At 43.8% G+C, this 27,664-nt stretch overlaps 1 protein-coding gene across 10 annotated transcripts in view; it reads left to right on the plus strand.

Annotated features, from left to right (window-relative positions):
• bcar3 (BCAR3 adaptor protein, NSP family member) overlaps positions 1-27,664 on the plus strand; it is a 215,145-nt gene that overhangs the window by 176,443 nt on the left and 11,038 nt on the right. For all 10 annotated transcript variants that reach the window (XM_063064628.1, XM_063064629.1, XM_063064627.1 and 7 more), the window contains 5 exons: positions 12,397-12,525; positions 14,811-15,256; positions 18,754-18,854; positions 20,544-21,238; positions 26,808-26,923. In XM_063064628.1, coding sequence (XP_062920698.1) covers positions 12,397-12,525; positions 14,811-15,256; positions 18,754-18,854; positions 20,544-21,238; positions 26,808-26,923 — 1,487 coding nt within the window. The remainder of the gene's footprint in view (positions 1-12,396; positions 12,526-14,810; positions 15,257-18,753; positions 18,855-20,543; positions 21,239-26,807; positions 26,924-27,664) is intronic.

The raw sequence follows: 27,664 nt of genomic DNA on the forward strand, positions 1-27,664 counted from the left end.
GAGACCTTCTGTATCTCCAAAGACTACACCTGTAAGCAATGCATCCAGCTGCAGCTTCTAACACTCTGCATTAAGGAGTTGGAGCTGGAACTGGATGAACTCTGGATTATTCAGGAGGATGAAGGGGTGACAGATAGGACATATAGAAAGGTAGTTACACCCAAGGTGCAGGACACAGGAAACTGGGTGACAGGAAGGGGAAAGGGGTTAATGAGCCAGTGCAGAGTACCCCTGCGGCCATCCCCCTCAACAACAGATTACTTTGGATATTGTTGGGGGAGTGACCTAGCAAAGGAAAGTCTCAGCCATTGGATCTCTGGCACTGAGTCTGGCTCTGTGACTAAGGGGCAGTGGGGAGAAGGGTTGAGCTGTGGTGATGGGGGATTCGTTAATTAGGGGAATGGACTGGAGGTTCTGTGGGTGAGAACGAGATTCCCGGATGGTATGTTGCCTCCCGGTTGCCAAGGTCTGGGATATCTCAGATTCAAGTCCTCAGCATTCTTAAGTGGGAGGGTGAGCAGCCAGAGGTTGTGATCCATGTAGGTACCAATGACATGGGTAGGGAGAGTGACGAGGTTCTGCAAAATGAGTTCAGAGAGTTAGATGCTAAATTAAAGGGCAGGATCTCCAGGGTTGTGATCCCAGGATTGCTACCTATGCCGTGTGCTGGAAAGGCCAGGAAAAAGAAGGAAGGCATCAGATGTTTGGATCATTGAGCTGCCTTCCAGGGAAAATGTGATCTGTATAGAAGAAACAGTTAGCACCTAAACTGGAGAAGGACAGATATCCTGGTGAGAAGGTTTGCTAATGCTGCACAGTGGGGTTTAAATGAGGGTTGCAGGGGGGTGGGAACCAGAATGCCAGAATAGTTAGCGGAGAGGTTGTGGAGGCAGATGTGGTTATGGCCTCAGCCAAAGTCAGGAATCAAAAGGTTGAGCACGGTGCAACTAATGTCCTGAGCTGCTTCTGTTTCAATGCAAGAAGTATCATAGGAAAGGCAGGTGAGCTCAGGGCATGGATCAACACATGGAATTATGATATTGTAGCCATTAGTGACTAATGTTTGCAGGAGGGGCAGGACTAGCAGCTCAGTATTCCGGGGTTTTGCTGTTGTAGGCACAGCAGAGCTGGAGGAATTAAAGGGAGAGGGGTGGCTTAACTAGTCAAGGAAAATGTCATGACAGTGCTCAGTCAGGACAGACTGGAGAACTCATCTAGTTTATGGATGGAACTGAGAAATAAGAAAGGTATGACCACATTAATGGAGCTATATTATAGACCACCCAACAGTCTGCGGGATTTAGGGGAACAAACTTGTAGAGAGATCGCAGACTGTTGCAAGAATCGTAAGGTTGTTATAGTAGGTGATTTTAATTTTCCACATTTTGACTGGGACTCCCATACAGTAAAAGGGCTGGATGGGATAGAGTTTGTCAAATGTGTTCAGGAAAGTTTCCTTACATTGAACATAGAAATCCCAACAAGAGCATGTGCTGTACTTGATCTCCTATTGGACAACGAGACAGGGCAGGTGACAGAAGTTTGTGTAAGGGAACACTTGCGTCCACTGATCATAATGCCATTCGTTTCAAAGTAAGATGGGTCTATTAAGATTCTAATTTGGGGATCAGAAAGGATCTGGCAAGTGTGGATTTAGACAGGCTGTTTTCTGGCAAAGGTGTACTTGGTAAATGGGAGGCCTTCAAAAATGAAATTTTGAGAGTACAAAGCTTGTATGTGTCTGTCAGAATAAAAGGTAACGATAACAGATTTAGGGAACTGTGGCTTTAAAGAGATAGGCGCATAGCAGGTAGAAACAAATGAGGTGCTTGTGGAGTTTAAGAAATGCAAGAGAACACTTAGGAAAGAATAAGGAAGGCTAATAGAAGGCATGAGGTTGCTTTGGCAGACAAGTTGAAGGAGAACCCTAAGGGACTCTACAGATATGTTTAGGGCAAAGGATTGCAAAGGACACAATTGGTTCTCTGGAAGATCAGAGTGGTAATCCGTGCATGGAGCCAAAAGAGATGTGGGAGATCTTGAATGGATTTTTTTGCATCTGTCGCTACTTGGGAGACAGACACAGAGTCCATAGAAGCGAGGCAAAGCAGCAGTGGGTCATGGACCCTATTCAGACTACAGAGGAGGTGTTTGTTGTCTTGAGGTAAATTAGGGTGGATAAATCCCCAGGGCTTGACAAGGTGTTTCCTCAGATCCCGTGGAAGGCAAGTGCAGAAATTGCAGGGCTAAAGGGCCTGTTTCTGTGCTGTATTTTTCTATGACTCTGACACACGGCTCATAAAACTAAATATTACCTTTCAGTACAATGAAACATGTTTCAAGGTTAAACTCAAGTTGACACTGTGCCACACAGGGAGATGTTCAGGTTAGTGAGCAGAAATCTAGGCAAAAATTTCAGATTTTAAGGAAAGTCATGAGCGAGGAGATGGGCATGGAGAAGTAGAGAGAGAGAATGACAGAATCCAGGATGGTTGAAGTCAGCCCACCACTGTGAAGTAATTGACAGCAGTGTGGTGGTATGGGGGCAATACCAGTGAATTAGTAATCCTAAAGATTGGCATAGCAATCTGAGGGCATAGGTTCAAATCTCACCACAGCAGCTGTGGAACTTAAAGGAGCCACTATGAACGTTAGCCCGACACTATTATAGCTTGGGGTAACGGCATTTGGAGTTCAATTCCGGGGCCTACTATAAAAATGTTTGTATGATCTTCCCATGAGTGTGTAGATTTCCTTGGGGTGCTCTGGTTTGCTCATTCCAAAAACGTACCAGTTAGTAGTTAACATTGTAAGTTGCCATGTGATTAGGCTAGGTTAAATATTGGTGGGTTGCTGGGTGGTGCAGCTCGTTGGACTGGAGGGCCTGTTCTGAGTAAGTACGTTTGATCATGAGATAAACACAAGAGCTTAACGGTTGAAGGAACAGTAGTTCTCTGAGGGTTGATCACTGAAGGAGATTACAAAGATGGGGAGGAGCAAATACACATGGAGGGATTTGAAAACATGGATAATAATTTTAAGATCAAGCCTATGTAGTTCAGTAAACATAATGCCAGATTAAAGCATTGAGGCCTAAGAGCAGAAAACAGACTGGTATTCAGCCCCAGCCAAGATCCCCCACCTGAGCCCATTCCATCTACCTGTGTTTAACCCATCTCCATCTTTTCTCACTACTACCATCGGGCAGAAGGTGCAAGAGTCTTGGGTCGCACACCATCAGGTTCAGGAATAGCTGTTGCCCCACAGTCATCGGGCTCCTGGACCAGCGTGGATGACTTCACTTGCCTCAGCACCAAACTGACTCCTCAGCCCACGGATTCACTTCCGGGGACTCTCTAGCTCATGCTCGAGAATTGTTTGTTTAGCCTTTTATTATTTGAACCAGTTGTCCTCTTTTGCACATTGGATATTTGTTGGTCTTTGTTATGTGCGTTTTCATAGAATCTATTTTCCTGTGGGTGCCCGCAGAAAACGAATCTCAAGGTTGTATATGGTATACTCACTTTGATAATAAATGTATTTTGAATTTTGATAATATGAAATGCAGTTTATGCTGTAGGCAAAAGGGTTTTGTTAAGTTCTGAATAATCACCTAATTAATACAGATGACTGGCTTGGATCAGTATAGCTGAGTGCTCTTCCTCACAGTCTGTGTTTCTCTTGAACTCTGTGGCTTAAACCAAAGTTATAATTCTTAAACCTAGTAAAATATTTTGTTTTGTATTTGATGAAAGCCAGTTACAAAGGTACTCGTGTTAAACTGGTGGAGGTTTCACCTAGTGTAATGTAGACTCCTTCTGTTAGTTCAAAATTATTAATAGCAGCCATGATAAAAATCTATACAGTAGTTCAAATAAAGCGATTTTAGCAAAGTGGCACAGGTGGTGTTGATTTTAAGAACAATTTTAATTCCAAATAAGAAAATAATTCAAATTAAGTACAGATGTGGCGTAGAAATTAATTGTAGATAAATTGCTCCAGTTAGAATTTTCTCATGAGGTGGCTGACCCCGCTAAATGTAATTTGTGCCAATCCCACTCTCTTGCCAATTATGATAACAAGCGTTATCCTGGTTTCGTGCTCAAAACCACAAGCATCTACTGGTGGACAGAGTGAGACAAGGAGTCAGTTTGAGTTCAAGCTTAATTGTCATTCAACCATACACGAATACCCATGAGTACAGCCAAACGAAACAGAAATACTCCTGGACCAAGGTAGAAAGCACAGTACTAACAGTCACACAAAGCACAGGGCACATATACAGGAAAACGTACAGTCACATAAAAAAAATATTTAGCCCAAGCCCATGAGTGTCAGGTCCTGTAGATTGGTGGTGCATGGGATGTTGTTGGCAAGAACAGGCCCACAGCAGTCCGATCATTACACACTACTGCAGCTGCAGATAGGTAGATAGATAGACATACTTTATTGATCCCGAGGGAAATTGGGTTTCATTACAGTTGCACCAACTAAGAATAGATGAACGTAATGCAGCTTGACTTCCACCGAGCAAGCACTGGCCGGCAGCGCCGAGCCAGCACTGGAGGGCCGGCCCCCAACCCGGCCTAGACAACCGCCATACAGATGTAGTAGGCAATCCTGTGTCATGAGGGGCTGCTTTGCACAACAACCTAGGCCATGCAGCTCCCCATCGGATGAACCAGTGACCTGGACTTGCAGTACTCGACATTACCGATGTCCAACACGGTCTTGTGATGAGAAGAAAAATGTCCAAGACAATCATTTGCACCGTTTGTTGGATCGTGCACCATGTCCAACGCCTTCCTGTAGCAGGTGGCAACATGGTACACAGTAAGTCCAGCTCCAAGCTCCACTGCTATCAAGCAACTCACCAGCGGGTTAGAACTGCAGTACTGATGTTCTTTATATCCAACAGTGCCCATGCCCAGCGATCGTAAAAAAGGATGTGAAGGATGAGCAATTACACCTTTGTTTGGACCCAGAGCAGGCACTGTGACCGAGCCCATTGCTATCTTCACCTACCCTGTTCTTGGCCACCAGGAGCAGTGAGACTTTGTTTACCAACAGTCACTCTTTCTTTCTCTCAGAGTGGCTCTTTGCCCTCCTCAGACTACCTCTTTGCCCAACCGTTTGGTCATTTTACTCTTGGAAAGGAAGCTTGACGGACATCTAACGGATTTTTGAGATTCTGAAAGGGTTTGATGGATTAAACGAGAAAATATTTCAACTTTGGTTGGAAGAAAAACAGAATAAGTTATAATGAACAAAAGGAGAACTTAGGTGAAATAATAGATCTTGGAACTCTTCTGTTACAGGGCGTAACTAAAGTAGAAAGCACTGATGTATATAGGAGAGGTTAGACAACACACAGGTTATAGATGATTGTTGTCACGTTAACAAAGTCAAGAGAGAAGTACTAGCAACACACATCAAAGTTGCTGGTGAACGCAGCAGGCTAGGCAGCATCTCTAGGAAGAGGTACAGTCGACATTTCGGGCCGCGACCCTTCGTCAGGACTAACTGAAGGAAGAGTGAGTAAGGGATTTGAAAGTTGGAGGAGGAGGGGGAGATCCAAAATGATAGGAGAAGACAGGAGGGGGAGGGATGGAGCCAAGAGCTGGACAGGTGAGAGAAGTACTGGTGGATATGAATCAGTCTCTTTACTTGACAAAATGAGATACAGCAGACATCATATTGAGGCCCCTTTCAGAGGGAAAAAGACCTGCTTGACCCAACATTACACAACATTTTGCATGCTAAAGATCAAAGAAAAATTCAGGACAATTCCACATTTACAATGCTTCCTTTGAGCTACACAGCACCCTCACACCTCACTCTCCGCAGCCACAGTACAAACACCTAAATAACCAACTTAAATCAGCATTGTCTGCTCTTCTCATTAACTGTTGTTCACGGTTCTTAGGAACCCGTCGTTCAAAGCTGCATTTTAATGCACAGTTCGTTTTTGAATCTGAAGACCAGTGGCTGAAGTCATTTGCTATATGTGCTAATAAACAAAAACACTCTAACAAAGCTGTGCCAACATTGTGTATTGTTAATTACTGTATATACATCTAGTGGCCACTTTATTAGGTACAGGAGTGAACATGGAGGAAGTGGTTGAGACAGATATGATGGTATCATTTAGGAAGCACTTGGATAGGTGCCTGTAGGGAGGGGACTTAGAGGGGTATATGCCAAATGCAGGATATTGGGCAGACGCTGTGGTCAGCAAAGACTGTTTGGGCCGAAATAAGCTAGTGACCCAATTAAACAAATCCCTTTCTGCATTTCCATCCATTCTCTGCATATTCGTGTACCTATCTAAGAGCCTCTCAAACGATGCTATGACTAACCTTTTGCTGTGCCGCACACACTTGATCCTAGGCAGCAATATTTTGAGAAGAGCGGAGGCTGTTTACTCTTGAAATATAACTTAATTACATTGGAGAGGGAGGAGAGAATGAGTCAACAGCTGACATCAACATTCCATTTCTAGTGTCAGTTGCTTAACTGGGAGTTGAGGCGAAGCTATGCCTGTAAATTAGTAAACTACTGTATTTATTACATACTGGTAATGTCTTCATTTTGATCATAGCTCATAGGAACAGGATGAGGCCATTTATCCCATCAAGTCTGCTCCACCATTCCATCATGGCTGATTTATTATCCCCCCAACCCCATTCTCCTGCCTTCTCCCTGTAACCTTTGACACCCTTACTGATCAAGAACCTATCAACTTCGCTTTAAATGTACCCAATGACTTGGTCTCCGTAGCCGCCTGTGGAAATGAATTTCACAGATTCACCTCCCTCTGGCTGAAGAAATTTCTCCTTATCCCTGTTCCAAATGGACGATCCTTTGTGGCACTCAAAATGGTGGCAGTGTCCCTTGCACTGGTGCAGGGTGTTTGGGTGAAGGCACTCTCTCAGCTTTTGTGAGGAAATTTCTATAGAGTGTAAGGACATCTTCATTAAAATTAGTGTAAGGGGGTTTCGTCTTCAATGTTACTGCGTAGGCTAATCAAAATGGCTTCTTTGTTATGTTATACTTGGGAATGCTTCTTTGATATATTAAACGCTGAGAAAGTTCTTGTGCTAGCAGCTTGTTTTGGGTTAGAGTGATAAGAATATGTTACAAACCAATTGGGATAGTTGTTATGTTTATGGTGTATTTGAAGATACTGTATGCGCGGGGTTTTGGGGGAGAAGGCGGGAGAGAGGGACAGAGAATGGACCAGGTGCTGTGATGTCCGCTAACGGGGTCGGACCCCGAGGAGGGTGTTCGGCGAGGAGACGGAGACGGACTCGTGTGGAGCGTCTGGTCGACCACTGTTGTTGGTCCCAGGCGGCCGGTCGAGGTGGTCCGAGGGGTCGCGGGGTGAAGAAGAAGGGTCCTGAGCTCCAACTGTTTGTGCACGAAGAGATGGAACTTTGATAAGTGTGGTGCCTTTTATTTTCCTTTTATATTTTATTCTCTATTAATTATATAGTTCCAGTAATATCTATAAACTGTAAATCATTTAATCGTATCTGGTGTATTGTCTGTTATTTGGGCGGGGTGGGGTACATCACACAGCATCCACACAAACTAATTACCCAGTTTGCCGGGGCCGAGGGCTGTTTCCCTAGACGACAGTGAGCCGAGCAACCCTGAGGCTGGCCAGGGGGGCTACATTAGTTTATTGTTGTATTGTCACATGTACCAAAATACAGTGAAAAGATTGTCTTACACACTGTTCATAATGATCAGGTCATTACACAGTGCAAGGTAAATCAAGCTAGAAACAGACACAATAGTGTAGCTTTAGGATGATAATGTGGTAAATTGGATCAGCAAATTTGCTGATGATACAAAGATTGGAGGTGTAGTAGACAGTGAGGAAGGTTTTCAGAGCCTGCAGAGGGACTTGGACCAGCTGGAAAAATGGGCTGAAAAATGGCAGATGGAGTTTAATACTGACAAGTGTGAGGTATTGCATGTTGGAAGGACAAACCAACGTAGAACATACAGGGTTAATGGTAAGGCACTGAGGAGTGCAGTGGAACAGAGGGATCTGGGAATACAGATACAAAATTCCCTAAAAGTGGCGTCACAGGTAGATAGGGTTGTAAAGAGAGCTTTTGGTACATTGGCCTTTATTAATCGAAGTATTGAGTATAAGAGCTGGAATGTTATGATGAGGTTGTATAAGGCATTGGTGAGGCCGAATCTGGAGTATTGTGTTCAGTTTTGGTCACCAAATTACAGGAAGGACATAAATAAGGTTGAAAGAATGCAGAGAAGGTTTACAAGGATGTTGCCGGGACTTGAGAAACTCAGTTACAGAGAAAGGTTGAATAGGTTGGGACTTCCCTGGAGCGTAGAAGAATGAGGGGAGATTTGATAGAGGTATATAAAATTATGATGGGTATAGATAGAGTGAATGCAAGCAGGCTTTTTCCACTGAGGCAAGGGGAGAAAAAAACCAGAGGACATGGGTTAAGGGTGAGGGGGGAAAAGTGTAAAAGGAACATTAGGGGGGGGCTTCTTCACACAGAGAGTGGTGGGAGTATGGAATGAGCTGCCAGACGAGGTGGTAAATGCGGGTTCTTTTTTAACATTTAAGAATAAATTGGACAGATACATGGATGGGAGGTGTATGGAGGGATATGGTCCGTGTGCAGGTCAGTGGGACTAGGCAGAAAATGGTTCGGCACAGCTAAGAAGGGCCAAAGGGCCTGTTTCTGTGCTGTAGTTTCTATGGTTCCATGGTTCTAGACGTGTGAGATTGGAGGGATATGGACCCCATACAGGCAGACTGGATTTGTTTAATTCCGCCTCATGATAGAAGACCATAAGACATAGGAGTGGAATTAGGCCATTCAGCCCATCAAGTCTGCTCCGCCATTCCATATCCCACTCCAACCCATACACCTGCCTTCTCGCCATATCTTTCGATGCCCTGACCGATCAGGAAACGATCAACTTCCGCCTTAAATATATGCACGCACGTGGCCTCCACTGCAATCTGTGACAGAGCATTCCACAGATTCACTACTCTCTCACTAAAAAAAAATTCATCCTTACCTCTGTTCTAAAGGGTCACCTCTCAAATTTGAGGCTGTGTCCTCCAGTTCTGGATATCCCCACCATAGGAAATATCCTCACCACATCCACCCTATCTCGTCCTTTCAACATTTGGTAGGTTTCAATGAGATCCCCCTGCATTCTCCTAAATTCCAGTGAGTACAGGCCCAAAGCTGCCAAATGCTCCTCATATGTTAACCCCTTCATTCCCGGAATCACCCTTGTAAATCTCCTCTGGATTCTCTCCTATGACAGAACATCCTTTCTGAGATATGGGGCCCAGATCTGTTGACAATACTCCAAATGTGGCCTAACTAGTGTGTTTTGAAGGCTCAGCATTATCTCCTTGCTTTTATATTCTATTCCCCTTGAAATAAGTGATAATATTGCATTTACCTTCTTTACCACAACCCGTGAATTAACCTTCTGGGAGTCTTGCATGGGGACTTCCAAGTACCTCTGCACCTCTGATGTTTGAATTTTCTCCCCATTTAGATAATACTCCACACTAGTGTTCCTTTTACCAAAATGCATTATCATACATTTCCCAACACTGTATTCCATCTGCCTCTTTTTTGCCCATTCTTCCAATTTATCTAAGTCCTGCTGAAATTGCATTGCTTCCTCAGCACTACCTACCCCTCCACCTATCTTCGTATCATCCACAAGCTTTGCCACAAAGCCATTAATTCCATTATCTAAATCATTGACAAACAACGTGAAAAGTGGTGGTCCCAATACTGACCCCTGAGGAACACCACTAGTCACTGGCAGCCAACCAGAAAAGGCCCCTTTTATTCCCACTTGCTGCCTCCTACCTGTCAGCCATTCCACTATCCTTGCCAGTATCCAATTCCCCAGGGACCATGCCAGAATCAAGTAATTCTTGAAAGATCACGACCAATGAATCTGTTATCTCTTCAGCAATCTCTTTCAGGACTCTAGGTTGAAGTTCATCTGGCCCGGGTGACTTATCCACCTTAAGACCTTTGAGTTTGCCTAGCACTTTTCCCTTGGTAATCGCAATGGCACAAACATCATGTACGTTAGCTCAAAGAGGATATATATTCCCTGCCTCGTGTAGTTTTCTGGGGTCTGTTTTGTATTCGGGTGTGTGGGAGGATCCCTAGTCTGGGTTAAATTAACAGAGAGTGTTTGGCCCTAATTAATTTATATATGATATAGTTAAAATTATATAGTGCTACACATCCCCTGTTTATTTAACAGGTGCCAAGTTAGCATTGCAGTTAGCAAACACGAGGAATTCTGCAGATGCTGGAACTTCAAGCAACACACATAAAAGTTGCTGGTGAACACAGCAGGCCAAGCAGCATCTATAGGAAGAGGTACAGTCGACGGTTCCGGCCGAGACCCTTCGTCAGGACTCAAGTTGGTCCTGACGGAGGGTCTCGGCCTGAAACGTCGACTGTACCTCTTTCTATAGATGCTGCCTGGCCTGCTGCGTTCACTAGCAATTTTTGTGTGTGTCGATAGCAGTTAGCAAGATGGTATTGCAGCTCGGGACATTCCGAATTTCAGAGTTCAATTCTGACGTCACTTGTAAGGAGTTGCTCTACACCCTCCCTGGGGAATGCGTTGGTCATCTCCAGTTCCCGCCCGCAGTCCAAAGACATACCAGTAAGTAGGTTAATTGGTCATTGTAAATTGTCCTGTGGTTAGGCTGGTGTTAAAGAGGTGGACAGTGAGGCTCGTTGGGCTGGGAGGGTTGGTTCCAATCTCTGTCTATAAACGTAAATAAATAAATAAAATTAAATAAGTAATGCAAAGAAGGAGCAAAAGTAGTGAGGTAGTGTTCATGGGTCTATTGACCGTGCAGAAGTCTGATGATAGAGGGGAAGAAGCTGTTCCTAAGATGTGGAGTGTATCTCTTCAAGCTCCTGTACCTCCTTTTTGATGGTAGCAATTAAAAGAGGGCATCTCTTGGGTGATGTGGGTCCTCAGTGATGGATACCGTCTTTTTGAAGCATCGGCTTTTGAAGATGTCCTCAAATGTGGGGAGGCTGGTGCCCATGACAGGGCTGGCTGAGTTTACAACCTTTAGCTGCCTTTTCCGAACTCCTGCCTTCAGGAAATCCAGGCCTTTGGTTTTGCTAGTTCAGTAAACTTAACTTCAGAGCCACTGTGCACTGTGGTAAAGTGAGCAAACCTACGGCCATAACAAAGATGTATCGATGCCTTACAGCTGTTGCCATTTTAACAGAAAAGACACTGACAATATTGTAACATTAAATCAGCAAAAACATTGTCATAATACTAAAAATCTTGTTGCCGCTTAGATACTTTTATCAGAAGGCACAGATACGGTGACACAGGACAATCAATACATTAGAAACATTCTGTTATTGGTAAAAACAGTTGGATGAGAGCGATTTTTAAAGCAAACGCTGACATCGAGCCAAGCACAAAGATTAGCTGAGCTAATAAATAAACATAAATGAATTATCAGCTCATTGTTGGTAATGGAGAGGAAGTTGGATCAGGAATGATAATCGACTCATCAAGCTTAATATTAGACTGGACCACGTGAGCACAGGCAAGCAGAATTAGAGGCACGTACGCCACCCTTCACAGGGTCTAATTATAGATAGATTTGTACACACGCACATATATATTTATATATAAAATGAATATACACTCACATGTACACATAGATATATTTACAGAACATAATGAAAATGTGACTTCCCGCTCCCCATTGTCTTGCTCCTGAGTTTAAGTGTGGGCTGAATGAAAGCTACTGCAGTCAATCATCCTGCAAGGTAAAATGATGAGGTTAAATATAATTATCCATTTTGTTAAATCTCCAAGCAACTAACTCCTGGGCAAATACACTGCCTGCAGCCCAAAAGAGGTGTGAACAGATCTCATATTAGCATCCAAAGTATACAGCAAAGGAAATTAATTTTTTGTTTGAAGCCTATTATAATTGAGTCATCGGTGGGCAAATAAAAGCATCAGCAGCAGGGCAGGAACAGATGCCATCTTGTAAGAGAACAGGGAGCGAAGTGGTTAGTTAATGCTCAGTAGTATTGGCTCATTTAAAGTCAGAGGACTTTCAACTGCTAAATATTAACAGATCGACCCAGTGCAGTCTCCTACAGCTACTGATTAGAGATGGAAAAAGATGGGTGTAGGGTTAGCTGGAATAATGGGTTCATAACCCGTCAAGTTTTGTTTTCATAAGCCATCCTGACTAAATGAGAAAGCTGATTGACGTGTGGGACTGCTCGCAGCCAGTACTGGATCGAGAAACAATCAGACGGGTTCTAACCAACTCATTTGTGTTCCGTCTTTCTTTTCTAGTTCTCAAAAGAGAGATACATAATGGATTCAACGCCCGAGAAACTGCGGAAAGAGCTGGAGGAGGAACTGAAATTGAACAGTGAAGACCTACGAAGTCACGCCTGGTACCATGGTCGCATTCCCAGGAAGGTGGGTCTCCTGTTCAGCTGCAGTGAGATGAGGCCCTTTTCTTTTTAATGCTTTGGAATTGGTTTATTACTGTTGGGAAGTCTACGGTCATGCACTTAAGTAGAAAAAGACTATTTTCAAAACAGGGAGCAAACTCAGAAATCAGAGGTGCAAAGGGACCTGAGAGCCCTCGGGCAAGATTCCCTAAAAGTTCACCTGCAGGTTGAGTCGGTAGTAAAGATACACCTGCAGGTTAAGTCGGTAGTAAAGGTTCACCCGCAGGTTGAGTCGGTAGTCAAGGAGGCAAATGCAGTCTTGGTGTTCATTGTGGAAATCTTTGCTACAGATGGCTGTGGAGGACCAGGCTTTGGGTGTATGTCAACCACACGGTTACACTAAACCTTGCGGTGAGTAGCAAGGTAGTGTCGTGGTTAGTGCAACACAACAGCACCAGCTGTAAGACTGGGGTTCAATTCCCGCTACTTACTGTCTGCAAGGATTTGATCACACAAGTTTTCCCTGCATCTTCCCCTTTCCTCCCATGTTCCAAAGATGTACAGTTAGGGTCAGTGAGTTGTTGGTGCTGGAAACGTGGTGTCACTAGCTGGCTGCCCAGCATAACCCTCACTGATTTGGTTTGGTGCAAAACGACGAATTTCATCCTACGTTTGTGATAAATAAAACTAATCTTTATCTTTACCATTAATCTTGTCTTTCAACCTTAGCACAATCTCAACAAGTCCTCCCGGGCTGTAGCACAAGCCTCCACACTCAGGGCAATACATAGTTGCCAGCTACCCCTTGGAGATCAGAGCACCTAAAGGAAACTTTCAGAGTGACAGAGAGACTCCACACTGAAACCTGGCACCAAGGTCGGGACTGAACCCAGATGTGGCACTGTGTGGCAGCAGCTACGCCTCTGACCATAAGACATCAGAGCAGCTCTCGAGACTGACCCCACACCATGTTTGACCCAGGGCCTCTCATCCGTCAACCTGGTCTAGTGGGGCTCTTCACTCAGGATAGTAAGTCTCTGGCACTCCTACAGAAGCCTCTGCTGGGTCAACTAGAGGTTTCAGAATGGATAAATATTTATTCAGTAAGTTTATCAAAGAACAACAAGCGTGGAGCCAAGGTGCATAAATAGATCTGTGAGCCACAACATGGAGTATATTTGGGACTAAATTGCTTCCCTTGTGCCTAATGGTCCATTTGACTTTGTTTCCTGCTGTAGATGGAAACACAAGATTAGCAACCAGATTCTTGAGGACCTAGAACAAAAATCAAACTGCGGGAGCAACTGAGCGGGTTGAGCTGCATCTGTAGGGGAAAAGGAACAGTCGATGCTTTGAATCAGACCCTGCACTGAAACTCAGCTCAACCCACTGAGATCCTCCAGCAGATGGATTGTTGCTCCAGATTCCAACTGTACTCCTGTAAGCCTGGATATGTTGGGAGCAGCTCTGATGAGAGGGGATGGGATTTTGAGCAGTGGTACCATGAATAGATAACAGACTGTCCTGAATGAGGCTCAGAAGCAGTTGTTACCCTTCAACTATCAGGCTGCTGAACCAGCATGGTAACTTCACTCACTACAACTCTGAACTGATTACTCAACCTATGGACTCACTTTCGAGTCTCTACAACTCACGTTCTCAGTGTTATTTATTTACTATTATTATTATTATCGTATTTGCAGTTTGTCTTATTTTGCACACTGGTTGTTTATCAGCCTCTGTACGTAGGTTTACAGTTCTGTGCAAAAGCCTTAGGCACGTATATATAGCTAAGGCTTTTGCACAGAACTATATTTATCAACGTACAGCAGAGATGTCGGGAATGGCGAGGGTGGAGCACTGCGGGAGGGGTGTGGGACAAGTGGCAGGGACAGAGTGCCAGGGCAGGGGATGGTGTGGGTGCAGACACACCCAGCCCTGAGACATTGGCAAGGTCAATTAATTCCAAACAATTGGTTTATTGATCATTACAAAATGTTTCTCTGGTGTTTCCCCTTTTCCCAACCATGATTTCCCTCTCCCTGCCTCCTTCCCACTCTCAGTCCACAACAAAGACACATATCAAGATCAGGTTTATCATCACTCACGTATGTCATGAAATTGTCTTTTCCTTTGTGGCAGCAGTACAGTGCAATACATAAAATTACTACAGTACTGTGCAGCAGTTTTAGGTACCTTAGCTCTCTATACTGTATATGCCTAAGACTTTGCTCAGTAGTGTATATGTACTTTGATAATAAATTTATTTTGAACTTTCAACTTGAACTTCTTAAGTATTTGTGTTTTTAGGTGGCAGAAACTCTGATTCAGAGAGATGGAGACTTCCTCATCCGTGACTGCCTTTCTAGCCCCGGAAACCATGTCTTGACCTGTCAGTGGAAGAATGCCCCTCATCATTTCATGATCAACAGAGTGCTCGTCCGCCTGAACGAAGGCTACTCCCGCTTGCAGTACCAGTTTGAGCGAGATAGCTTTGACAGCATCCCCGCCTTGGTCAGGTGCTACGTGGGGAACCGCAAGCCGATCTTCGAGCAGGTGGGGGCCATCATTTTCCAGCCGGTAAATCGGACACTTCCGCTGAGGTGTGTGGAGGAAAAATACAGCATGACTCCTGTGGTCAAGGAACAGTTCAGCCAAGTGCCAAGTGGGAAGTCAGACACAGCGAAGAGGCTGAGCTTGAACATGTCGAATGGCTCCAGTCAGGACCACAGTTTGTCGCCAGGAAATCTTCTAAGGTGGGTTACTTGAAAGAAACTAACCCTTTTCTTTGCTCATGATTAAGTCTCTACTTAAGAAAGTATTCTAGTTAACAGGATCAATTTTAAAATCAGGCTGTATTTGATCAAGATATTTGATTGGCTTCCATTGTGGTTGATGTGGGATTGGTTTATTCATTAGCACATGTATTGAGATATAGTGGAAAAATCATACAGAACACTTCAAAAACATAAATATTTTGAGGGAGTACAAGAGAAGTGCAGGAACAGTGTATGGTGTCACAGTTACAGAAAAAATGCAGTGCAGGCAGACAGTGGGGTGCAAAGTCCATGCCCAGTAGATTGTGAAGACAAGTGAATGTTGAAACAGAGAAAAAGAAATATAACCTGAGGTAGTGTTAAGGTTTGTCAGGTTGTTTCAGGAACCTGTTAGCAGAGGGGAAGAAGCTGTTATGGAACCTTGAGGTATAGCTGTTGAGGCTCCTGTAGCCACTACCTGATTGGCAGCATGGAGGAGAGGCCCTGGCCCAGATGTGAGAGGGCTTTGTCCCTCATGATGGATGTTGTCTCCCTGAGACCTCCCCACTTGCAGGATAGAGGGGCGCATTTCAAAACAGAGATGCGGAGAAATTTCTTTACCCAAAGGGTGGTAAATTTGTGGGATTTGTTGCCACATGTAGCTGCGGAGGCCAGGTCGTTGGGTGTACTTAAGGCAGAGATTGATAGGCTCTTGATTGGACATGGCATCAAAGGTTACGGGGAGAAGGCCGGGGACTGGGGTTGAGGAGGAGATAGAAAAAAGGATCAGCCATGATTGAATAGCACAGCAGACTCAATGAGCCAGATGGCCTAATTCTGCTCCTATGTCTTATGGCCTTATGGAGTCAGAGATCTGCTGAACAGTGTTAAAACAGTGGGATTGAAGCTGTCCTTGAGCCTGATGATGTGTGCTTTTGTATCTTCTGCCCAATAGAAGGAGGAAGAAGGGAAAATGTCTGGGGTAGATGCCGGCTTTGATTACACTGGCTGCTTTAGTTCAAGCTGTGGCCTTCAGCATCTGCATTGCAGGGTTTTGAACAAGGTGGCTATGTATGGATGCACTGGTTTTCATCTTCATAGATTGCAGCATGGTTCTCACAGGTTAGAACAAAATATACTTACCCCCATTATTTAGGAAAGGAAGGAGAGAGAAAACAGGGACCCGTTGTCAGGCTAACACAATTAGAAGGGGTAATGCTGAAACCTGTTATTAAAGAGGCATGGTAGCATAGTGGTTAGCGTTACGCTTTACAGCCTAGGTGACCCAGGTTCAATTCCCGCTGCTGTCGGTAAGGAGTCTGTATGTTCTCCCCGTGACTGTGTGTGTTTCCTCTGGGTGCACTGGTTTCCTCCTACGTTCCAAAGACATACAAGATTAATTGGCTATATGGGTATAATTCGGTGGTGCAGGCTCATTGAGCTGAAAGGCCCTGATACTGTGCTGTTTCTCTAAACCAAAAAAATAATATTGGGATTGGACAGGCAACATGAAAGAGACATTTATTTTTGTGATTGTATGAAGCATATTGGACAATGTCAAATGCACCACTTGTGGGACTTTCAGACAGTTTTCAGTAGGGCATGACGCAAGATTCATAAATAAAATTAAAACATGGGAAATTAGGAGTAATATACTGACTGTTTTGTAAATTGGTTAATGGACAGGCTAGGATGAAATGAGTCACTTTCCGGTTGGAGGTATAACTGCTGAGCTGCTGCAGGGATAGTTGCTGCGGCCTGGGTGCTCACGATCCATATCGAAGATTTGTAAGCAGGGGCTAATATGACACACTAAAGTTTGTTGATGATACAGAACCCAGTGGCAGTGTGCACAATGATGGCAGGGAGGGAGGGAGAGGTGATGGCGAACATTGGGGGGAGATATAGATAGGTTAAGTGAATGGACAAGGATGTGGTAGAAGGAATATGATGTGGAGAAACTTGAGGTCAGAGTACAGAAATGAAAATGCAGAGTACTCCTTCAAAGGAATACTGCAGAAGGTTTTGTGTTTAAAATGATCCTCAGTGCCCTTGGAGAAGAATTTGAGTACAAGTTTAAAGAGGACATGCTGAAACAACTAGCGTCCTGGAGAGATTGTACATAGAAGTTTGAGAATAGACTTTGTTTTCCCTTCTTAAGGTAGGGTATAACTGCAATAGATTTTTCAACAAAGATTCCTCAGATTGACTGCTGGGGTGGTAGATTTGTTGTATGAAGAGAAATTTTGCAGACTGGTCCTATTGATATGTCACTTAGCTGTGGTGAGGATGTCGCAGTTTCAACATAAGAGGTTGGCCTTTGAGGACAGAGATGAGAGGTTTCTTCATCCAAAGGATGGTGAACCTTCGGAATTCTCTATGCAGGAGGCGCTGTCTCCGAGTATATGCAAGAGAGCGATTAATAGGTTTTTAGATATTAAGGTTTTGGGTTCATGCAGGAACAGAATGATGAGGTAAAAGATCAAAGACAAAATTGAGTTTATTCTCATATGCACAATGATCTCATTGAGTGGTGAAGGACACTTAGGGATGAAAATCCTATTCTTGCTTCAGTTTCTTATAAAAATCAGATGAATTTATATTTATGTGGCACTGGAGAGGTACCTTGTCTTTTAATTATCTCCCTGAATTATTTACCTTGACCCATTAAATAGAATCAGACCAGGTTTATTATCACTGACATATGTTGTGAAATTTGTTGTTCTGCAACAGCAGCACAGTCCAATGCATAAAATATACTAGAGACTACAATAAGAAATATATATTAAAGTTTTAAATACGTAGTGCAAAAAATAGTGGAGTTCATTGACCATTCAGAAATCTGATGGCGGAGGGGAAGAAACTGTTCCGAAAGCATTGAAAAGGAAAACGTGGAAAAGGAGCATTAGGCTGGACTTGTGCCACATTCTCCTTTATTCCATGTAACTAGTTCTTTGTAAAACGAAGCTCTTACATAACTGGCTGGCGTAAGTCTCTGTACATCCGGTTAAATGAAACATTTCTTTAATTACTGATTCAGTTTTTCTACTTTCTGACATAATCTACACGTCCTTTGTCCTTGGGAAGGTTTGTTTTCCTGTAGCAGTTTAAAGGAGCGTCACGTTCCCATCTTTGACCTTGGACACTCTTTGTAGCCAGTGTGCACAACAGGTTGTTGATGTTTCTTCCATACACAGATTTGTTTGCAATCCTTGAGCTCAGTTTCTTCGGCCACATCATGGAGATTCAGTACATTTACGTTTTCATAGGCAGTCTGACAGCTCCTTTTATCTTCAGCTGTCTGTATTCAGCGCTGTACCACTGCCTGAGATGTGAGCAAGAGAAAGGTTTTGATGAAAGGTACTCGCATTTCAATACGTTCAAAAATGTTTCAATAGGTCAATGAGTTTCAATACTTCAAACCTAGAGTTTAGAAGTAGCACCAGGCAGCAGAGTTACTGGTTTAAGAAGAAAATTTTTTTCCATTGTCACCACAGGAATAAAGACAAGAGCGGGAGCCAGCCTGCATGTCTTGACTACGTGCAAGATAGACGACAGCCCTTGAAGTCTCATCAGTCCGAGAGTTACCTCCCTTTGGGTGAGTTTTGGGCCAGTTATGGGGTTGCATAGCAGCAATGTTAAGGAATGTGTGTAATACTTTAGCAAAGCATACAAAATGCTGGAGGGACTCAGCAAGCCAGGCAGCATCTACGGAGGGGACGTTTCGGGCTGGCATCTTAGCAGCATCTGAGAGAGATACCTTTATGTGGCATTGGAAAGATACCTTGTTGTCTTGTTGGTTCCTCCATGAATTAGTTACCTTGACCCATTGGATAGAATCTGATCAGGTTTATTATCACTAACATGTGTCATGAAATTTGTTGTTCTACAACAGCAATACCTGACATTTACTATAAATTATAATAAGAAATAGAATTAGAATAAATTAGAATAAAAATATATAGCATCTTGTGTGTGTTGCTAGAGATTTCCAGCATCTGCAAAGTCTCTAGTGTGTAATGCTTTAGGAAAACTACAGTAGATCAAGGGAGTGGACTTTACTATCAACACCAGCAATAATGTCTTCTTTATTTGGTCAACATGACTATAATGCTTACTAATTTCTTACTGTGGTCATAACTTGGTGAGACTGCTGTTGGTTTTCTTGGAGGGTGTGTCAAATAGAAAGTACAAGGCATTGATACTGTGTTAGCTTTCCCTTTGCTATCTATGTAAAGCCAACCAGTCCTGTAGTTGGGCTTTGTCTATTAATATCACAAACCAACTAGGCTGCCCAGTCACTTGGATGTAATTTTTAAATCTGCCCAAAGAGCCAAAGGGCATTAGTGTGGCAACATCCATAAAGCTGGGTTTCACTGTATGGCCAACTAAGTTCAATTCTTTTTTTAATGAAGTACACTGTAAGTTTCTACAAATGCAATAATAACCAGATAACCCAATTTATTTCAGTAAAAATCATGTTTAATGGTTAAATTATTTACTTCAATTTAATTAGAGATACATCATAGTGACAAGCCCTTCAAAGCCACCAACCCCACGTGGCCCAGTTCCACACATTTGACCAATTAACCTTCTTACCTGTGCATCATAAACTGTGGGAGGAAACCAGAGCACCCGGAGGAAACCCGCACAGTCACAGGGAGAATATACAATCTCTTTTCTGACGGCTGTGAACTTGAATCTGGGTTGCTGGTGCTCTGAGAGTGTTACGCTGTTTGCTGTACAACCATACCGTCCCTTACTGACCAGGGCACCGGCAGAAATCTTGCTTTTGATTACCTTAGTAGTCCCTCAGTTTCATATCCCAAAAATAACACCCCTGACATCTGTCCATTAAATCACTAGACATCAGCCCAGTAACAAACTACAGGGTCAATGTAAAGATTAAGTTAAAAGATTAGCTTTATTTGTTACATGTGCATTGAAACTTTGAAACATACAGCAAAATGCATCGTTTGCATCAAATCAAGTCAGTGAGGGTTGTGCAGGGCAGCCTGCAAGGGTCGTCACACTTCCAGCACCAACATAGCACACCCACAACTCACGAACCCTAATGTGGGAGGACATACAAACTCCTTACAGAAAGCGGCTGGAATCGAGAGCTGGGGATATAAAGCATTACGCTAACTGCAATGTTACGGTGCCTCCCTACAATCTAGACCTTATTTCTAACCTCTCCGCAGTGGAATTTGAACCTGGATGAGATCTCCCTGAGCTACGGGCCACGGTGATTTCTGACTTGATACTGTCTTGATTTCACTCACAGGAATGAGGTCGCCCACACCACAACCCCACACTTCGCAGCAGCAGCAACCCAGCGGGTCAGACGGAACGGCTCGGGACAGGTCGCCTGTGTTTCGAACCGGCAGCGAGCCTGCTCTCAGTCCCACGTGCTTCCGACTGCCCATACTGGAATCTCAAGCCGGGGAAGCACTGAGGGGCTCCGACAGTCAGTTGTGTCCCAAGCCGCCGCCAAAGCCCAGCAAGGTGCCGTCCCTGAAAGTGGCCAACAGTCCTTTGTTAATGAACAATGCCAGGAAGGACAAGGGTGACGATGTGAATGCTGGCACTCTGGACATGGGGCTCAGTTACCGGCAGCAGGAGTCCTCACCAGACAGGCCACTTTTCCCACAGCCTGACGGTTTTGTAGAGAGACTTAAAACCGAGGAAGCATTGAGGACCGTGTTTCCCAGTTCCATATCCGCCTGCAGCACACCGGGTGACAGCTCGATCCCGTTCACATCCTCTCCTGTCGAGGGCGAGGAGGAGGTGAAGGCCCCAGCCTTTCTCAGACCTGTCATTGAAAATGTCTCCTGCTTCAGGCCCAATGACTTCAAATCAAAGCTGCTTCCCCCAGACAACAGGCCCCTGGACTCCTCTGTCATCAGGCATGTTAAGGAGCTGTTTACCAAAGCTGATTCAATAACAATTGCCAAATACATCCTAAAAGTGGACAGCCAGGTAAGAAATGGTGTTAACCTCAGAACCTGTAGGCTGAACTGCTGTTTGGTTCCACTCTGTTTTGTTTTTCTATTACAAATGATAAATGCTGGGAATCTGGATAACTAAATAATGATTCCCCTGGATTGTAACTTAGTATTGGTTCAATATTGTCACATGTACCAGGATACAGTGAAAAAGTCCGTTTTGCATATTGTTCATACAGATCAAATCATTCCACTGGGCATTGAGCTAGAATAAGGTAAAACTATAACAATGCAGAATAAAGTGTAAAATCTACTGAAAAAATGCAGTGCAGGCAAATGATAAAGTGCAAGATCATAACGAGGTAGATTTTGAGGTCAGATTTATATTTTTTAGCAGTTAGTTCCGGGGACTTGCAATGTCAATAATTATTGTCCACGGTGGTGAATATTGGTAGCTCGGGTTAAGGTGTTTGATGTTGCCACGTTCGCTGAGCTTCGCAATTAGTTTGCAAACATTTTATCATCAGCCGAGGTGACATCCTCAGTGTGCAGTTGTTGGTGTTTCTCTCTGGGAAGCACCAACAACTGTTTATAAAAGCCCCTGTTCGCTCGCCTCGATCCTGACTGGGGACTCCTTCAATTGACTTTTGTGTTCTATTGGCTCGCGTTTCATTGGCTCTTAGGGGTTCATAGATGGCATCTATTTTGGTATGTTTGTTGACAGAGTTATCAGAAGAGAACTAGGCTTCTAAAAATTCTTGTGCCTGAAGTGTGGCTCTCTTCTGATAACTCCATAGACAAACATGTCAAAATAGACACCATCAATGAACCCCTAAAAGCCAACGAAACACTAGCCAATAGAATTTGAAGGTCAGCTTGAAGGGGTAGCCAATCAGGACTGAGGCAAGGGAACTGGGGCCTACATAGGCAGTTGCTGGAGTTTCCCAGAGAGAAGTACCAACAACTACTGCCAGGATGTCACCTCGGCTGGTGATGCAACATGTGCAAGCTAATTGCCAAGCTCAGCGAACACCACTACATCAAATTATTGTCTCTCACTAATTGCTGAGCATTGAAAAGGTCGTTTAGATTCAACCAGGCAAGGATAACATATTACCTTTGCTGTAGGAATAAATAAAACTGACAGGGGCTGGCAATTTAATGGTTCATACCACCATGCTACTAGGACCAGCTTTTCATTCCAGATTATTTTTTAAAAATCCCTAGCTGCTATAAGTTTTAAACTCCTGTCTGGAAAAGTAAGAAAGGCAATTAGCAGAATTCAATTTCTTAGGACAGCTTGAACCATCTGGGGCTCTTTGTACAAGCAAACAGTGGGATGAGCTGGCAGGGTCTTTTAAGATTGTGGAAGGCTTTGATGGAGATATCATAGAGAAATGTTTCCACTTGCATCAAGTCCAGAATGATAGAAGGTATGACAGTCACCACAGAACTAGAATTAAAATGAAGCAAATTTAAAGGAGAAACATATAAAGGAGTTTCTCAAACTTCTGGTAATTGCCCCCCCCCTTTACTTGTTTGTTTATTATTATTATTATTTTATTTTATTTTTTTCCTCTCTGCTAGATTATGTATTGCATTGAACTGCTGCTGCTAAGTTAACAAATTTCACATCACATGCCGGTGATAATAAACCTGATTCTGATTCCCATTCCTGTTTCCCTCTCTCACTTTATCTCCCTACTTGCCCATCACCTCCCTCTTATGGTCCTCCCTCCTTCCCTTTCTTCCATGGTCTTCTACCCTCTCCTATCAGATTCCCCCTTCTCCAGCCCATAATCTCTTTCACCTATCAACTTCCCAGCTCTTTATTTCACCCCTCCCCCCCTCCCGGTTTCACCTGTCACCTACCACCTCATCCTTCTTCCTCCCCTCCCCCACCTTCTTCCTCTCCTCCCCCACTTTCTTCCTCTAACTTCTCATCTTCTTTTCCAGTCCTGATGAAAGGTCTCGGCCCGAAACCTCAACTGTTTACTCTTTTCCATAGGTGCCAAGTTCCTCCAGCATTTTGTGTGTGTAACATACAAAAGGGAAAGGAATGTGATTTGGGTTAAATAGTGAATGGTGGGAGGGATTTCGCCTGGAGGATGAACATTGAGTGAAATGGCCTGCTTCTGGGGTATTATTAATGTGGAGATAGCCCCTGCATAATTGCCTCCTACCCTTCCCACTAGCCAAACAGCAGCACACATCATTACTGAGATAAGATGATGAGAGGCATCGATTGTGTGGATAGTCAGGGGCTTTTTCCCAGGGCTGAAATGGCAGGAGGGCACAGTTTAAGGTGCTTGGAAGTAGGTACAGAGGAGATGTCAGGGGGTAAGTTTTTTTACGCAGAGAGTGGTGAGCGCGTGGAATGGGCTGCCAGCGACGGAGGTGGATACAATAGGGTCTTTTAAGAGACTCTTGGATAGGTACATGGAGCTCAGAAAAATAAAGGTCCCTCGGACCTTGAAGGAGACTAGTGTTGAAATTGCAGGGGCCCCGGCTGAAGTATTTAAAATGTCGCTGTCTACAGGTGAGGTGCCGGAGGATTGGAGAGTGGCTCATGTTGTTCCGTTGTTTAAAAAAGGATCGAAAAGTAATCCGGGAAATTATAGGCCAGTAAGTTTAACGTCAGTAGTAGGTAAGTTATTGGAGGGAGTACTAAGAGACAGAATCTACAAGCATTTGGATAGACTGGGACTTATTAGGGAGAGTCAACATGGCTTTGTGCGTGGTAGGTCATGTTTGACCAATCTATTGGAGTTTTTCGAGGAGGTTACCAGGAAAGTGGATGAAGGGAAGGCAGTGGATATTGTCTACATGGACTTCAGTAAGGCCTTTGACAAGGTCCTGCATGGGAGGTTAGTTAGGAAAATTCAGTCGCTAGGTATACATGGAGAGGTGGTAAATTGGATTAGACATTGGCTCGATGGAAGAAGCCAGAGAGTGGTGGTAGAGAATTGCTTCTCTGAGTGGAGGCCTGTGACTAGTGGTGTGCCACAGGGATCAGTGCTGGGTCCATTGTTATTTGTCATCTATATCAATGATCTGGATGATAATGTGGTAAACTGGATCAGCAAGTTTGCTGATGATACAAAGATTGGAGGTGTAGTAGACAGTGAGGAAGATTTTCAGAGCCTGCAGAGGGACTTGGACCAGCTGGAAAAATGGGCTGAAAAATGGCAGATGGAGTTTAATACTGACAAGTGTGAGGTATTGCACGTTGGAAGGACAAACCTACGTAGAACATTCAGGGTTAATGGTAAGGCACTGAGGAGTGCAGTGGAACAGAAGGATCTGGGAATACAGATACAAAATTCCCTAAAAGTGGCGTCACAGGTAGATAGGGTCGTAAAGAGAGCTTTTGGTACATTGGCCTTTATTAATCAAAGTATTGAGTATAAGAGCTGGAATGTTATGATGAGGTTGTATAAGGCATTGGTGAGGCCGAATCTGGAATATTGTGTTCAGTTTTGGTCACCAAATTACAGGAAGGATATAAATAAGGTTGAAAGAGTGCAGAGAAGGTTTACAAGGATGTTGCCGGGACTTGAGAAACTCAGTTACAGAGAAAGGTTGAATAGGTTGGGACTTTATTCCCTGGAGCGTAGAAGAATGAGGGGAGATTTGATAGAGGTATATAAAATTATGATGGGTATAGATAGAGTGAATGCAAGCAGGCTTTTTCCACTGAGGCAAGGGGAGAAAAAAACCAGAGGACATGGGTTTAGGGTGAGGGGGGAAAAGTTTAAAGGGAACATTGGGGGGGGGGCTTCTTCACACAGAGAGTGGTGGGAGTATGGAATGAGCTGCCAGACGAGGTGGTAAATGCGGGTTCTTTTTTAACATTTAAGAATAAATTGGACAGATACATGGATGGGAGGTGTATGGAGGGATATGGTCTGTGCGCAGGTCAGTGGGACTAGGCAGAAAATGGTACGGCACAGCCAAGAAGGGCCAAAAGGCCTGTTTCTGTGCTGTAGTTTCTATGGTATGGTTTCTATAGCTATGGGTAACCCTAGATAATTTCTAAAATAAGTACATGTTCGGCACAGCATTGTGGGCCGAAGGGCCTGTACTGTGCTGTAGGTTTTCTATGTTTCTAAGAAAGTGGTGACGACAGTTCTAGTGTGGCCAATGTCTGAAGCCGACCAATGAAGAGTAACTAACTGCATGCTGTCAATACAAAAGATGAAGAGTAGCTGAGCACTTGCCATTGCTCATAAAGAGTGAGTGTGTTTTGAGTTGCATATAACCTCAGGTTTGAAACAGTGATATCTCTAGTCATGTTTAAGTTATTAATATCTCTACAATTGATTTCCTAGGAACTTTTTAGAAAAAATTAGCAGAATCATAAGATATAGCAGCAAAATTGGGCCAATTGGCCCATCAAGTCTGCTCTGCCATTTCATCATGGTTGATCCAATTTTTCTGTCCAACTCAGTTTCCTGCTTTCTTCCCTTATCTCTTCATGCCCTGACTAAACAAGAATCTATCAAACTCTGCCTTAAATATACGTAAAGACTTGGCCTCCACAGCTGGTTTTGACAAAGAATTCCACAGATTTGCCACTCTCTGGCTAAAGAAATTCTTCTTCATCTCTGTTCTAAAAGCATGCCCCTCTATTCTGAGACTGTGTCCTCTGGTCTTAGACTCTCCCACCATAGGAAACATCCTCTCCCCATCCATTCTATCAAGGCCTTTCACTGTTCAATAGACTTCAATGAGGTGCCCCTCATTCTTCTGAATTCTAGTGAATACAGGCCCAGAGCCATCAAACACTGTTCATAAGACAAGCCATTCAATCCAAGTGTTTAATGCATGCTGCTGTAAAGATGCTTTAATTCATAAAAGTATCGGCATCCCTGGGATGGATGAAGCTGCAGCAACATAACTATCGAAGAACCTTGAGCCTTTTGTGCTAAAGGTTAACTGACTCAGGGTCTTGAGTTCAGGGCCAGCTGTAACCAGTGCGGCAGAGCTCAATATCAAGTTGTAAGAGTCGGTATCTCGGGCCGAGCCCCTTCATCAGGACTGGAAAGCAAAGGGGAAGATGCCAGAATAAGGAGCTAGCAGGAGGAGAAGGAGTTCAAACTAGAAGGTGAAGCCAGGTGGCTGGGGGAGGGGTGATGAAGTAAGAAGCTGGGAAATGATAGGTGGAAAAGGAAAAGGCCTAGAGATAGGAGAGGAGAATGGATCATTGGAGAAAGGGAAGGAGGAGGGGCACCAGGGTGAGGTGATAGGCAGGTGAGGAGAAGATGTAACAAATCTGTTTTGAATACTTGGATTTATGTTGTTCCTTATGGACTGATTATCCAGGGACAGGAGGATAGAAATTCCATTTGGAACACTTAGTCCATAGTGGTATTTTTTTGTATGTAAAATTCTTGTCCCCTGCCTGCTTGAGGTGAAGCCGTTGTGGAATATTGTTTACTTTAAAAACTTCCACATAGCTTTATAATTCTATGCAAAAGCGGTGAAATAAGAAGCAAGGTTATTAAATGCTTGCAGTAATTAGCTAACCCCTGTGTACATAAGATGACCTATTTAGAGGAGAAATTTCTTGCCTACACATACTAAACTTCTGGTCTCCTCAGGTTGCTAGGATACTGAATGTCTCTGAAGAAATGAAGCAGCAAATGCAAGTGAGCTCGGGCCTGGAACTTATTACGCTGCCTCACGGGCACCAACTGCGCTTGGATTTAATTGAAAGGTAAACAGTACAAGTCCTCTGTTTGTGTAATAAATTGCAACAGCATTGTCTCCTCTGTAGAAGAAAGGAGGGTTAACCCTGTGAAAGCTAAGTAAAATGTGCCTCCTGTCTGACACCGCCTGTACTACTTGCATTGTTTTTCTGGGGTAAATCTTCAATCAATAATCTGACCAGTTACCTATCCCATTCAAACTGTTAAGCCAACTCACTGGGTATATTTAAAGTTAATAGGTTCTTGATTAGTAAGGGTGTCAAAGGTTACAGGGCGAAGACTGGAGATTGGGGTTGAGTGGGATAATAAATCAACCCTGATGCAGGAAACCTGGTGGGCTGAATGGCTTAATTCTGCACCTATGTGTTACAGTTTTCTGATTAAAAAGGTAAGGGTTGCTACGGAAGGCTTCAGCTCTTGTGGGTTGGGGAAGTAGACACCAGATCGCCATCTATTGCACCAACCGTTCTACTCCATATCTGGAAAATAAGATAACAGTAAGCTCAATTGCACTGCCTCTCCAATTGAATGGCTCATTATCTTGGGGCTTGTTTGAACTGGTGACTCTTGAACTGGGAATAGAAAGAATAAGAAATTGTTCAGACCATGTCAGTGTAAAATCTTCTATAAAAATGCAGCATGTAGCAGTGCCCTCAATGTGTCAGTCCCTTCACTAGAAAATTGGAGGATATCAGTGACAGATTTACTGTAGAACTGCTTGATTGTTTGACATCTTTAGGTCCCAAATT

This window comes from Mobula hypostoma, chromosome 12 (genome assembly GCF_963921235.1).
Source record: "Mobula hypostoma chromosome 12, sMobHyp1.1, whole genome shotgun sequence".
Classification (NCBI taxonomy): Eukaryota; Metazoa; Chordata; class Chondrichthyes; order Myliobatiformes; family Myliobatidae; genus Mobula; species Mobula hypostoma.